Source organism: Orussus abietinus, unplaced genomic scaffold (genome assembly GCF_000612105.2).
Source record: "Orussus abietinus isolate OABI.00-Male unplaced genomic scaffold, Oabi_2.0 scaffold176, whole genome shotgun sequence".
Lineage (NCBI taxonomy): Eukaryota > Metazoa > Arthropoda > Insecta > Hymenoptera > Orussidae > Orussus > Orussus abietinus.
In genome coordinates, this window is record NW_019394331.1 from 95,428 (window position 1) to 110,056 (window position 14,629).

General features: G+C 41.8%; 1 protein-coding gene across 3 annotated transcripts in view; it reads left to right on the forward strand.

The window, feature by feature from the left end:
• LOC105699960 (unconventional myosin-XVIIIa) overlaps positions 1 to 14,629 on the forward strand; it is a 146,718-nt gene that overhangs the window by 75,533 nt on the left and 56,556 nt on the right. For all 3 annotated transcript variants that reach the window (XM_012425551.2, XM_012425466.2, XM_012425636.2), the window contains 6 exons: positions 630 to 812; positions 899 to 1,158; positions 1,344 to 1,506; positions 1,585 to 1,759; positions 2,234 to 2,392; positions 2,570 to 2,785. In XM_012425551.2, the coding sequence (XP_012280974.1) occupies positions 630 to 812; positions 899 to 1,158; positions 1,344 to 1,506; positions 1,585 to 1,759; positions 2,234 to 2,392; positions 2,570 to 2,785 (1,156 nt within the window). The remainder of the gene's footprint in view (positions 1 to 629; positions 813 to 898; positions 1,159 to 1,343; positions 1,507 to 1,584; positions 1,760 to 2,233; positions 2,393 to 2,569; positions 2,786 to 14,629) is intronic.

The window sequence follows — 14,629 nt, forward strand, 5'->3', positions numbered from 1 at the left end:
AATGATAAGGAAATATTTCTTTGGGGTAATTACATGTTATTTCTACCTAAACCCTGTTATTTGATGCAAATGAGGATTATTCAAAGAAATCGTTTTCTTCGAATGAAAGACATATTTTTCTCAGTGTAGGAAATCGCTGGTTCAGATTCTATTGCATAGATTCTAGGTGGATGTCTACAATCATGCGTACTTTTTATGTAGATAATGCGCACGAAACGTACTTTCGTTGAACGATAATGCGATTAGGCGTGCATTCACGAAGGGGTGTACTTGGACTGATTGTTTCTTTGCGCATAGTTAGATCGTTACTTCGGGAAGCTAGATCAGATAGGTTCATGGTAGCTCGTGATAACTTCGAAGAAACGATTACGTTGAATCGAGATTAAGCTGGACTAGACTGTGTTAAGTTGAGCGTGAACTGCCTTCAGCTTTTCAATCGATTTGCCGCGAACAAATAGCGTGCCAATTGGAGTCTAGTCGAGACGCAGATAGATCAAATTATGAGCAACTAAGCTTGATGATGCCGACAGGTATTTCAATGTAAAAGTGAATGTTCAATACAGCCGAGGAATTTATCATCATTTCCTAGGAATTAGATTCATGGATTAAAGGGTACATGTATTTTCCAGGTCTATCTCTTCATCATTGCATACGGTCTCCTCGCTGCTGTTGTGTGATGCACCTGGTTTCCAGAATCCTGCGTCATGCGGAAAACAAACCGGAGCAACTTTCGAAGATCTTTGTCACAATTACCTGCAAGAACGCCTGCAACTTCTGTTCCACCATACCACTCTGATCGCACCTAAAGACAGGTCTGGTATCGTCTAGAATATTTCTAGAAAACTAGTTGAGGATGCTTTTCTAAGTAAATCATTTTGAAATCCTGCTGCGTCTTCAGGTATGTGCAGGAGGGTATCGACATCGACCATGAAGATGATTATGACGAGGATGGTGTCGGGTCTCCGCAAGCTATGGTGTCTTTTATGGACCGTGGTGGTTCACAAAGCGCTGCCATGCTGAGGACAAGTCAAAGCGACCTCAGCAGTAGCAGGCAAGGGGACCGAAAAGGTCTCCTTTGGTTGTTAGACGAAGAAACCGTCAGTCCAGGAGGGAGTGATGAGACCTTCCTCGACCGTTTGTTCTCCCTCTATGAAAGGGGTAAGTGGGTCTTGCATTTTTCAGGAGGTCGTTAACGCGTTGCATTCCTACGACGTACTATGTGAGTCTCCGTACCTACGGTATCCTCGTAACACTCTGAGATGTTGACCATTTTGCTGGTTCCTTTCTCCAGGGAATCCCGAAAAGAATTGAAAATTTGATCAGACTGCATGTTGTCGTTTCAGATCATCAGATGCTGCTGATGAAGGCTCCCGGTAACAACCAGTTCGTCTTGCAACATCTTCAGGGCACTAATCCTGTCTTGTACACGGCAACCGGATGGCTCAAGGCTACTCGAGAAAATCCTGTCGCTCGTAGTGCTATTATTATCCTGCAAGAAAGTACTAGGTAATTGTGATTTTTATTTTTATGATCGGATCGAGGTCGAAATGGGAGAAATTCGTTCACCACTCTTTCCTCTTTCAGGGAAGACGTCAGCAGACTCTTCGTGTGCGCTCGGGGTGCTGGGGTTTCTGGAGCACTGAGTGGCTCGGTTCCTGGTCTGGAGGGATCTCAGTCTCTCAGAAGAGCTTCCAGTATTAGAAGAACGTTCACCGCGGTCAAGAGAAAAAACGTTTGCTTGCAAGTCAAGTTCACTGTTGTAAGTACCGGAATCTTTGCTGGGTAACTTCATGAAATATCGCATTTCTCGTCTGCCTGAACTGACGTTGAAGAAATGCTACCATATGACTTCTATCAATACTTTTAAGGCGATGTGAAAGTGGTATCTGAGATTTAATCGTTCATTAAGCTTTTCTGCGAACTTGATGTTTAAAATCGTTTAAAATTTAACCACATAAATGTGGAAGCCCTAAGGAAGGTCCCGATACCTAATACATTTCATGTTGTACCCAAATTAAGAAAAAACTGTATATAAACAAATTTATTAATGATTAAAATGGCACAAGTGTCAGGACCTTTCTTAGGGCCTCCACGTCCACGTGGTAGAGTCTGAAACGATTCGGTACACCCAGTTCGGAGAAAAGTTTCATAAATGAGAATTCTCTGACGCCATTTTCTCATCACCTTAAGTTGTGAGTTTTTCTAAGAGTATTTTTTTTTTCCTTGTTTCCAGGATGGCCTTGTAGAGACCCTAAGGAGGACACGGGTAAAATTCATACACTGTCTCCTGCCACAGCATAACGCGGGGTACACCGAGAATAAGAGCATTTTGTCAGTTAAATCGAACCAATGTGAAGACAACATCATCAACGTTCCTCTTCTGCGGTCCCAAGTAAGTGAGGTTCCTTTTTCATTAATTCAGACTTCTCTCATGAACACCGTGACGCAAAGTTTGATCCAACCACGCTTTCTGATATCCGAAGCTATCAAGAATCTCGACATGATCCTTGCGTTTGAAAGTAGATAAAGGACTACCGCGATCAATCTAAAGCTAACCATCCTGTTTTAGATTCGTGGAAGTGAGATCGTGCACGCAGTCAGACTACACAAGGTTGGCTTTCCAAAGTTAATGCCTCTTGGTGAGTTCCGGAGGCGTTTTGGATTACTATCAAGCGATAGCAACGCGCGTCCTGGAAGCCCTGTTGCTGACGAACGTCGCGCTGTCGAGGATATGTTGCTGACGGTGGACGTGGATCCAGCATCGTACCGTGTTGGGCAAAGTCAGGTGAGTACGTTTTATCGCTTATCACCTCCTTGCTGTTATAAGGTTCTACATGTATAATTTTCGCAGTTAATATTGAATATGACGCAACGTAAATTGTACTATCAACGTAACTACGTCTAAAGTTGAATCTAATAGTATTTAAAAATCACACGACTGGGGTAGAACCTTAGACATCTTGGTAACGACTTTATATCGAAACTACTGGCGCAATCCTCAATGTAGTCTTACATTACAATAAATTATTCGCCGACAAACGAGCTGAACGAGTCAAGCGTCTGATGGCGTAGAATCTATTACAGATTTATCTCTTGACATCTATTCCTTTCGCTACTAAAAATACCTCACTCTCAGATCCTAATCAAAATTTCTAATCGGTCGCTATTTGTGGATTCAAGAATTAAACGAAGACGGCGATCACTTGGTTTGTTATTTTTGGTTGATTACGTTCATGTGTAAAAACTGCAGTTATTTGAGAAATACATTTAGAGTTTATTGAACATTCATATTGACGTAGATATGGTAAAATGGTTCTTTATTTAATCTTATAAAAATGCAAAATCTTGACGTTTCATGTACGCTCTCTCCGTAATCCGCTCTCTTTTCATCGGAAGAGCCGCTCTCTGTAGACGTCCATTAGAAATCGGCCGTCGTCAATTTGCAAATCGCCTTAAGGTTTCCGGGTCTTCTCGCGGCTCTTTCACCGACGTAAGATACATGTGCCCGACACGTATATCCTGCGTCCATCTCTTGACGACCTGTTCGAGGAAACCTAGGACTTTCGGTCCGTCGCCGAGTTGCGTGTGCGCCTTTACGACGATTTTACGACTCATTTGTTCGCACGTGTGAATCTCTCGCTCGGAAAACAGGCCCCTCGAAAGAGCTTTCTTTTGGTTTCTTGGAATTCCCAAAGGATCGAGTATGACCGAAATTATTTTTAATCTATAAATGGTGAAATAACGCGATCTGATATTTTTCTTCAAATCATATAAATTTACATTCCAATTTGAGGTTACGTGAGACCCTCAAACCAGTCGATTCGAGGAAGACATTTTTTTAAAAGGATATTTCACCTCAGGAATATTTTTATTGCATTAAAACTTGATTTATAAAAATGTTTAGGTTAAACCGAACAACTTTTTTTCGAAAATCGAAATTTTGAGTAGCGAGACATTCCTTGGGTATTCACGAGTTACGTGATAAAATTTCAGCCGATTTAGCGAATTATTCTTCAAGAAAAGTGGCTTATTCGAATCGAAGGGTTTTACAACGCCTTAAATTAAGTCGATGAACTTAAGGTCGTGGCATTCCCCGTCGGCGCGTTACGAGCGTGCCTTTACGACTCGCTTGTTCGCACGTGCGAACTCGCGCTCGGCCGAAGCGCGAATCTCTCGCTCGGATGACGGCCCCTCGGGCCGTGGACCGATGGCGCGAGTTCGCGTGCGAAACGCACACTTTCTCTCCGCCGGGCAAAGAAACATCGCCATAATGCGAGTCGGGAGAGCGGAAAAAGGAGAGGGCCGAGCCCGGCGTATCTGCATATTCGCTGAAAATAAATGCCGAGCTTGGCCTTGGTTGGCGGCCAAAAAGAGTCCGCGGATTCCTGCGGATGGGAAGAAAGTTGTTACGTCGCGGTAGAGGCTTGGCTGCACTCACGGCCGCAGTGGCCGCTGAAAAGAGATTTCGACGGTGGATCATCAGCGAAGGGAGTTCAATGCCGACTGGAATTTTTTTCTCATTAGGGACTGATCGACCCATTGTTTGGGGAGGATTTTCTTCTGTGGATATTTCTTGAACCCGGTTGGATTTAGATAGAGACGTTGATCGACGACGAGCCGTATCTACGGTGTCACGGCCCATAACTCGCATCTCATAACTCAAGAGATAACCCGCCTGGGAGATGCACCCGTCATCGGGATCTCACGGTTGCACCGACGAGGAGCTCGTGAGATAAATAAGACGGTGCGTGCCAATTTGCTGTCGTAATTCCACGGGGAGGTCGTCGATACCGAGGCTTAACGACGTCTCGGTCCACGTCTTTGTAAACTGGCTTCGGGAGAGAAGAGGAGCTTTCACTCCGCGCTTCGGGCGGTGGAAGCTGGAAGCTTTCTTTTGGTCTCTTCGGGTTCCCAAAGGCTGGGCTCGGGTATGATCGAATTTATTTTCGAAGGAAACAACGCGCTTTAATCCTTCCTTCTACTTCGAATGGACTTGCGTTTGGATTTAAGATGACGTGAAACCTTCAAATCAGTCGATCCGAATATTACACTTTTTTTAAAGGGTATTTCACCGAACTAGCTTAAATTTTAGCACATAATTCGTGAGCATCTAAGGAATGTCCCGATTGTTTCAAAATGTTGATTTTTAACAAAAAAAATGTTTCTTTTAGTCTAAACTTTTTTTTTTGTGAAAATGGACATTTTAATAACGTGCTTTGATATTTCCTTTCTACTCGAAGGAACTTGTGCTTGGATTGAAGGTGGTGTGAAACCTTCAAATCAGTCGATCCGAATATTACACTTTTTTTAAAGGGTATTTCACCGAACTGGCGTCAATTTTAGCACATAATTCGTGAGCATCTAACGAATGTCCCGATTGTTTCAAAATGTTGATTTTTAACAACAAAAAATGTTTCTTTTAGTCTAAACTTTTTTTTTTGTGAAAATGGACATTTTAAAAACGTGCTACGATATTTCCTTTCTACTCGAAGGAACTTGTGCTTGGATTGAAGGTGGTGTGAAACCTTCAAATCAGTCGATTCGAATATGATACCTCTTTTGAAGGGTATTCCGATTGAAAATCGATATTTTGATAGTGCCGGAACGTTCTTCAGGTTCTCACGATTTACGCGGTGAAATTTTCAGCTATTTGGTAGAATCCTTTGAAGAAAAGTGTCCTTCTTGAGTTGATTGGTTTGAGATTTTCATACCACCTTAAATCAAGCGGATGAATTTTAAGATCGCGATATTTCACGGGGAAAAATCAGAAGCTGTAAAATTGTCGCGAAAATGCTTAATGTTTACGACACGCCGGAAACACGCAGAGAGAGAGAGAGAGAGAGAGAGAGAAAGTTTGCCGTGAATAATTTCTGCAATCATTTTTCCAAGCGCTCCTCTCCGTGAACTTGTGAGCACCGAGGAGCACTTTGCGACCACACGCGATAATTGCGGTACGACTTATTCGTATTACCTCGGAAACGTACGAGACGTGGAAATTCCGGGGAATTTCTAATAAATCTCCTAGTCGGCCAATCTGAAATTCAAGGGAGAAATGTCGATTATCTGCGTTCAAGAGCACCTTAGATAGACCGATAGACGTATAATTGGTCTCTTATAATTTCTCGATTTCACTGTATCAATTAATTATCAGCGATTAGCTCGGCGAGAGCTCGAGCTTCTCTTCGGTGAAATCAATCCCACGGATTCGGATTCTGCGGCGATTAATCGGCGCGATCGGAACGAAATTGGAATTGATAGGGTCGATTAATGTCTCGCCGTTCGCTCGGTCGCTCGTTCGCGAATTTCATGGGTTTCGCGAGGCATGGTCGCCATTGAATGGAGCCAGAAACGAGAAACTGCATGGGTCATTCGTAAATCCCTGTTATTACAAGTCTCCAAGTAACGTTTTGCCGTTAGGTCGTATCAGCGACTTCGACTAGCTGGAAAGCCGAGCGTAATTTTGTAAAAATCTCCAAACAGGAATGTGGTTTTTTGGTCTAACAATTAATAAGCCTTATGCACCGAGAAAAAAAGAATTCATTGGACCTAAGGAATATTTTGCTAATTCAAAGAATAATTCGCCTCGAATAAAAACTAAAAACACGCGCGAAGTTCAAATCGTATATGCTTAATTCAATATTGTTCGATGTTCCTTAATTTAATGGCAAGCGAAATTTAATTCTAAGTAGACATTGAGTACAGATATGTAATTGACGTTAACCGCTTCGATATTTGCATAATGTTTCTATAATAACTTATTATACAAGAAAATATGTGTAAGAGTGTGCGAGTGACGTTCAACTCGGCGTTAATGCCATTATCGTTATTAATTCAAAGAACGAGTTTTCATTAACGTTCGGTTATTCCTCGCGATGTCTATAAAAAAAAGTCTAAGAACTGTCGAAGAACAAGTATTACACCAAAATGAATGTATATTACTTCTGGCAAGAAAATATGCGTGCAAGTGGTCTCGTTATAAAGAAATTAGGACTAAATGAAAATGAAATGAGCACAAAAGCTCTAGGTAATTTATGCGTAGCCTGTTTCATTGGGAAAATTGAATATTTCATGAATGGCGGCAAGTTCACCTATTGTATTTTAATCTGGGCCGCCGCCATATTTGTAGTGCGTGGTAATTTCAGTCGTAAAGCCATCACGGGACTAACGTGGAAAATCGCACCCTGCTGCAAACGATTCGAGCTCGAGTGTGCGAAACTGCATTTTGCGATAATGCCTGCATAACCAGAGGTGCATGAAAATGCAGCGGGCTGCCTTTCGCACGTCCAATTATCCCATTACTGACTACAAACACCTCTTCTAATCACACCGCCCGCGCGGAAATAAAAAGTGTGGCAGATAGCAAACGGCAGAGTTGCTGAGAAAGTCTGGGAAGGATCTTGACAGCGAAATATAATATACGGATTTCCTGTATTAATGCGGATGTATATGTTAATCCCGTTTACTCGGTTTCTCCCTACTTTCCGAGATCGGCGCACAGAAGTGTCGGCCATTTTTAATGAAATCTTATTCAAACCATTTCTTTACGAAAACATCGTAACACCGACTTCCCTTAAATATCGCATTAAAAAGAGGAAAAAACCTTTCCTATTGAAGGTTAATTTAACTTTATTCAATCTTCTTTATGAAATTGCGTCTCTGTAGAAATACTTTTATGAAAGTCTCGGTTAGTTTATTATGTAAACTTTGAAGGGTATCAAGAGAACTGGGCACATCTAAGATAAACTCAGTAAAAATGTGATTCTGCACACGCTTTGACGCAGAATTTCTCTTATAATGCGTATCGGCATTTAGACGAGGCTATCAATTACTTAAGGCGTCCGCAGTTCGCCGCCATCATGCAGGCGGGAATTACGAAAACCATTACGTCGCCCCTCGGAACGAGATCGAAGATTTTCTTGCCGGCGGGAAACTCTCCACGGACCACGAGAGAGCTCCTCTGCTTTCTTCTCCTTTTTTTCCCTTTCTTTTTCCTCCTCTCTTCCCTCTCCTTCCTAAGCATTACGTAAACCTCCAGCTGTCGGTGCGTCTGACGTGCGTCGAGAGAGCGTAGCACATCTAATGATTTTACCGTGTCGGTCTACGTTGTCGATTTTTACCACCCTTCGATTTCAGAGACTTCGGAGTTACGGTTCGTTAACCCGTTCAGCGATCCCGGTTTTCCACCAAAAGAGCCATTTTTTTTGTTTATAGCTGAATTTCGTGAATAGCTACCTCGATGTAGTCCACCATTTTTACAGCTGTAAAAATAAGAAGAAATAAAAAATATATATATTGTCGCCCGAATCATATATAATCGCAAGAAATATCTATTTTGTTCGGAAGAAATATTGATGTCGATTTAAACAAATTTTTTTCTCAGTGTACATTTCATGGGTAGATAATTTCAGGGAGTTTACGTTCTACCTCATGATTTTATTCCATTTTTATTATATGATTACTCCAATTCATGGGCTTATCTTTACCCCGATGTTTAATAATATTTTTTAATTTTTTTTATACTCTTCAGATATCTTCGTTTTAAATCGACTGGGAAAGGAATGTTTGTCGCGGGGTTGATCTTTTGAAACGTGAGTCATTTTATGGGTCAAGCGAACGGAGGTTAGGAACATGGAGGTCCACTCGACTTCCGGATGGACTTCCGTTGGCTCTACTTGTTACTCTTAGGACATACGGCGCGAATTCCGCGAGCAAGTCGTAAGCCAATCGAATAGCTCGCTCCATAACTATCCGTTGGCTTGACCGTTACTCATGCGTTCCCCTACGTGTTCTCCATGCGTTCTTCAAGCGTTCTCCAAGTGTTCTCCAATCGTTCTCCAAGTGTTCTGTAGCCCGTTCTTATCGTTCTTCATACGGTCCTCAGCTTGCTCGTCGCGTCTTCCTGGTTAATGACCTCTTCTTCAAGATTCGCATTCATTCTGCCTGAGCGTTCTTCGGCATCCACGAATTCTTCCAAGCCTCGTAATCAATTGTTTTAATTTTTCTCTTGTAAAATTATCTAATTAGTAAACCGTTATTCCAGCTTCCGTTCTCTGTGGGTTCTTTAAGCGTTTTCAAGTGTTCTCCATGCGTTCTTCGTGTACTTTATGTGTTTCTCCGAGTGTCCTATAGCCTTCTCTTATGGTTCTTCGTATACTCGTCACGAGGTCTGCATTACCCGACTTACTTCTTCTTAGTATATGATTTCTTTTGTTTCCACTTCAAGGTCCGCGCGGAATATTTCTGGGTGTTCTTTAGCATCCACGAATTCCGTTCCGAACCTCGTAATCAATTGTCTTCATTTTTCTCTTGTAAGAGTATCTAATTCTTTGACCGTTATGCCTGCGTCTGTTCTCTGCGGGGGTTTTCTGAGCTTTTCAAGTGTTCTCCATGTGTTCTATAACCAGCTCTTATCGTTATTATCGTCATGGTTCCTGGATGTCTCTGCTTATTTCTTCCTTCTTGGTTGATGATCTCTTCCTTCTTTCTTCGAGACCCGCGTGAACTCCTTCTGGGGTGTTCCTCGGCATAGAATTGTTACGAACCTCGTAATTAATTGATTTAATTTATCTTTCGTAAAATTATCCAATTATTAGACAGTTATTCTTGCGTCCGTTTTCAGTGAGTTCCCTAAGTGTTCTTTATGTATTTTCCGAGCTATCACTAAGCGCCCTTCAAGTGTTCTTCAAGCGTTCTCCAAGCGTTCTCCAAGCGTTCTCCAAGCGTTCTCCAAGTGTTCTGTATACATTCTCAACAAGCCCACGCTCTGCCCTTCTGGATCTCTTTCTTCCCGGGTGACGACCTCTTCGTCCTCGCATGAAGACCGTTGTGGGACCTTTTCTTGACGTCTTCAGCATCCTAGGATTTTTCCTAACATCTCCATCGATCGTTCCTTTCGAACCGCTTCCTAGAGTATCGGTACTCCTACAGAGCACCATCCCTGAAGAACGCCTGGATTCCTAGCGGAAGGATCGAATTATCCATCGACCAGGTCAAAGGTTAACGTCAGATAGCAAGACCAACGACTCGCACACAAGCTCATTAGTCACGAATCGTACCATTACCCCTTTACTAATTTTTCAGAAATTTTTAAACAATTACTGCCCGAAGTCAACCATATGCTGCGACGCCAGGGAACCTAACCTCAAATTACTCAACCTCGGTGTCGTTAATTCAACAAGAGGAAGTCGATGCTCGTCTCTATCAGCTGATCAGATGGGTCATTAATTAACACTGATCGAAGCACCACTTCGGCAATGCCTTTACAGACTCGCATAATCAGTCTTGTCTTTTGTGACAATTAAATTGACGTGAAACATTCAAATCAGTCAATTCGAATATGACACTTTTGTTTTAAGGTCATTTACTAAAGTGGCTAAAATTTTAGGATATAATTTATGTGCACATAAGGAATGTCCCGACACTTTGAAAATGTCAATATTCGCCAAAAAATTGTTCGGTTTACCTAAGATGTTTTTTGAAAATCGGAATTTTTATTGCGGAGGCGCCGGGGAACCTAATCTCAAGTTACTCAACCTGGGTGACGTCAATTCAACAATTAAATACAAAAGGAAATCGACGGAAGTCTCTATCAGCTGATCAATGACGATCAGATGGGTGATTAACATCGATCGAGGGACCACTTTGGCAATTCCCTTCAGGACTCGCATAAGCAGTCTTGGCTTTTGCGATATTTATGTGGAGAAAGTAGATCACTCGTTTCTTCGGGACACTTCTCTCTTTCGTCCTTCCCCGGGTCCTACCTTTTACCTCCTGTCTTCTACCTTCTACCTTCTACCTTCTACCTTCTACCTTCTACCTTCTACCTTCTACCTTCTGGTCCAGACTTTCGAGCTTCCCACTGGGAGCGCTCCGATCGTTCCGTAAAGCGCATAATTGCCGAACATGCAGCCGATGCAGCGAAACTGCCCCGAACTCGATTTTTCGATCGTTGACCGTCGACCCAGAAACGCCGATTGAATTATTCCCTCGGCGGGGAAAAGCCGATCGCCTCTCGGCGATCCACATAAAAATAGAACCGAATGGCGAGCCCGTTTCGTGAAATGAATCGAGATATTTCTAGAGGCCGCGTAAACCCCCGAGTTGCTCCCGTTTTCGCAAAGCTGCGATTTTCGAGGAATGCGCGAATATCCCCTATCGGCGTGCAGCGAGATTTTTCCAAATATTTTACGTCATTTTTAATACTTTTTATTGGGGCTATTTCCCTTAACACCTCTCTGGCTTACTTTCGATACCGGCAGCGTGGGAAATGTTTCGACGTTAGGATTATTCCTTCCATATTTTAATTTCAATATTTATTATGTTATATGTTTTGCTTGTGCGTTTATTTATTATGCTTATTCGCGTATTATACGATTTTTCCAAATATTTTACGCCATTTTTAATACTTTTTATGGGGGCTATTTCCCTTAACACCTCTCTGGCTTACTTTCGATACCGGCAGCGTGGGAAATGTTTCGACGTTAGGATTATTCCTTCCGTATTTTAATTTCAATATTTATTATGTTATATGTTTTCCTTACTTTCATCACTACTTTTTCTTTCATTTCAAGATTATATTGCCAAGACGCATTGCAGCGTGATGGGTTTTAGATAGAATACTATAAGTACTGCAGTTATGCTGTCTCTTGTCAGGCACCTGTTCGACAGGTATCACGATAGTGATCGATACGAAGACCGTGATTATGGCTCCGATTAAACCGCGTGGATTTTCAGATACTTATTTCGAAGACTTTTTACCAGGGTCTTGTTAATAAAAAGAAAAGAAATATAGACAGATCCGCCCAGGTCAAGTTTACCGTATGACTCCATGGGTTTTTTTTCCTTCGGTCACGGAATGGTCAAATTATTCGTGCACGGCGCTCTCATATAATTTCTGTCTTGATAATAACATCCATCGACATGAAATTCGTCTTACTTCGATGAGAGAGAATAGGCAACCTATTAATCTATGAAAAATATGTAATACCTAGTTTACCGCGCTCTAAATTATATATCTCTTATCTATATTTCATTTCTTTCTGCATTTGAAAATATAAAGAAAATCTCTCCACAATATCAGTCACATGTTCTATAGTATGGGAGTACATTACGTATATATTTTCGACATGTCCTTCATTCCACGCTTCATTTGAATAGACGAATAAGTGTTAAAGTGCCTATAATATTAGTTTCTTTTTTTTCATTATTTATTTTTCTCGGGAACTCGAAGCAGCACTTTCCTCGTTCGCTTCAGCCGTCAAGCCGCTCATTGTGGAATATTAATCGATGAGGCAATCAGGCAGTCTTCGATTTTATTTTTCCACGTGACGTCAAACGTACCAGCAGACGAACGAAGGAACGAAAGGTCGATTACCGCGGTCGTAAATCTCGCGATGGTCGATCCTGCCGATATCCTGAATCCTTGACATCGTGCGTTAATCCTCGCAAATCCAGACATTCCGCCGCGTAATTGCGCTCTTAATGGCGCCCAGAAATACCGATCACGGGGAGAACAAAAAAAAATGGGCAATTCCTCACGTTCGCGCAGTTTCGCGATCGTAAAAAGCTCCCAGGATGCGCATAAGGCTCCGTAAAGAGCAACCGGCCTGACAAGAACGAATATGAAAGATGACCGCAGGTGCAGGTGAATGGCCAATCCTTGTTCGGCACGTGACATTAATAAAAACCCGTAAACGGAAGAAAGTGCCTGCCAGACCGCCCAGGGCCGTGACAGTGACCCAGTTTGGCATTGTGAAAATAGTTCCCGAAAGAGAGATTATTCTGCCCAGTCAGATTCGATTTTGGGTATAAAAAAGATCAATCATTAAGGGAGTACAATATTAACGGTGGACAACGAAAAATCGGCGCATCGATGCAGCGGCCCTAAACTTCCTTCTCGATAAGCTTTAATAATTATTATTTCTTATAAAATATATTATTACTTAGAATTACCTGAGTATATTTGATAAAAATTGGTCATTTCGTTTCGGAGTTGTACATCGTTCTAATGAACGAATATCGACAACGAGAAATCGACGCATCGATGCAGCGACCTTAAACTTCCTCCTCGATAAGCTTTAATAATTATTATTTCTTATAAAATATATTATTACTTAGAATTACCTGAGTATATTTGATGAAAATTGGTCATTTCGTTTCGGAGTTGTACGTCGTTCTAATGAACGAATATATGTTGCGATATATTTCAACGAGCAGAGTAAAAGGTAACTTATCTCCACATGAACAATTTTCCACCAGCGTTCAATTATAACGGTGCCTTGTAAGAACCCCATGGGAAATACGGCCCCTTAAATTATTCCTCCCTCATGCATCAATTCCTATATTCATATTGCCCCATAAGTTAGGCTCCCCTAAGACTCCCGAAGAGGTGAGCAAAAAGTACCCTTCAAATTCGCGCGTTTATCCCATACGAGTTATACACATTTTCCATGACTAAATCGTATAAATCATTTCTTTTCACGAGTTAGTTATGCGGAAATTACAATTGCGTGAATCCTTTCGCGTGAGCAGGATGGACAGTTTTCAGGCTTTTCACGCAGAAAGATATAACGGGCCCTTTCAGGGGAGCCTGGCCAAGAGGCGATCAGTTAAATGTACCGTACCTAGATCGTTAAACGGACTCGGCACAGTAGGAAAGGTACCATCAGGCAGTCATCGTATTACTTTCTATTACCCGTCCATTACTCGACGTACGGCAGGACTCCGCCTCCTTTGCCGTCCTCGAGTACTTAGAGTGACGCTCGTCCTTACGACCCGCGGCCGGGAAGTCTCCTCCTTTTCTTGTTCCTCCTTGCCGCCGTTGTCGAACAATTTTCTTCGCCAAAGAGAGGGGCAGTCATCGCGTTACTTTCTATTACCCGGCCATTACTCCGCCGTAATTCTTCCTCCTGTACCGTTGTCAAAAGCGTGCCGCCACCCACGTGGACCAGACTCCTTTTCCCCATTTCGTTACATAAAAATTATCCCTAACTCGCATAGAATTTATTTTTCAAAGCATACATCGGACAATAAACCCAGAGGTACAGTAACGAGGAATCGAAAAATATTAATATAATTGGTTCTTTCATGTTAATTTCACCTTTTCACACCCTCTCATAAACGGTGTAACCTAACTAAGGACACGCTTTATTTATTACAAAATATATGTAAAACGCATTCTCAAAACAGTACACGTGATATTTTATGTAACAAAAGTATGATTATTTACATCTCGTGTCGCAGAAAAACCAACTTTAGGTACACTCGCGAAAAAATATGCGTAAACCACGCTTGCGTTTCACAAAATCCATTAACAGGAGATAGACCCGTGGGATGATTTTTTAGGTTCAAGACATTTCCACTTTTGGAATGCCGTAATTTAATATATTTATTTGTAAAACCAAAAGACACACAAAGAAAACAGCAATGAAATAGATAACTCACGAAAATAGCAAGTCTAGCTCGAAAAATCCTATAATGATTACCTCTCCTCCTCAGAGAAAATCTCTTAATACCCTCGTTTTTATTTGACATTAATTTCTTTACATTAAAGTCATCATTAGTTTCGCTTCTTTACACTTTAACTCGAGACGGATTAACCGTGAAAATCGGATAGTGAAGCCATTTCCAT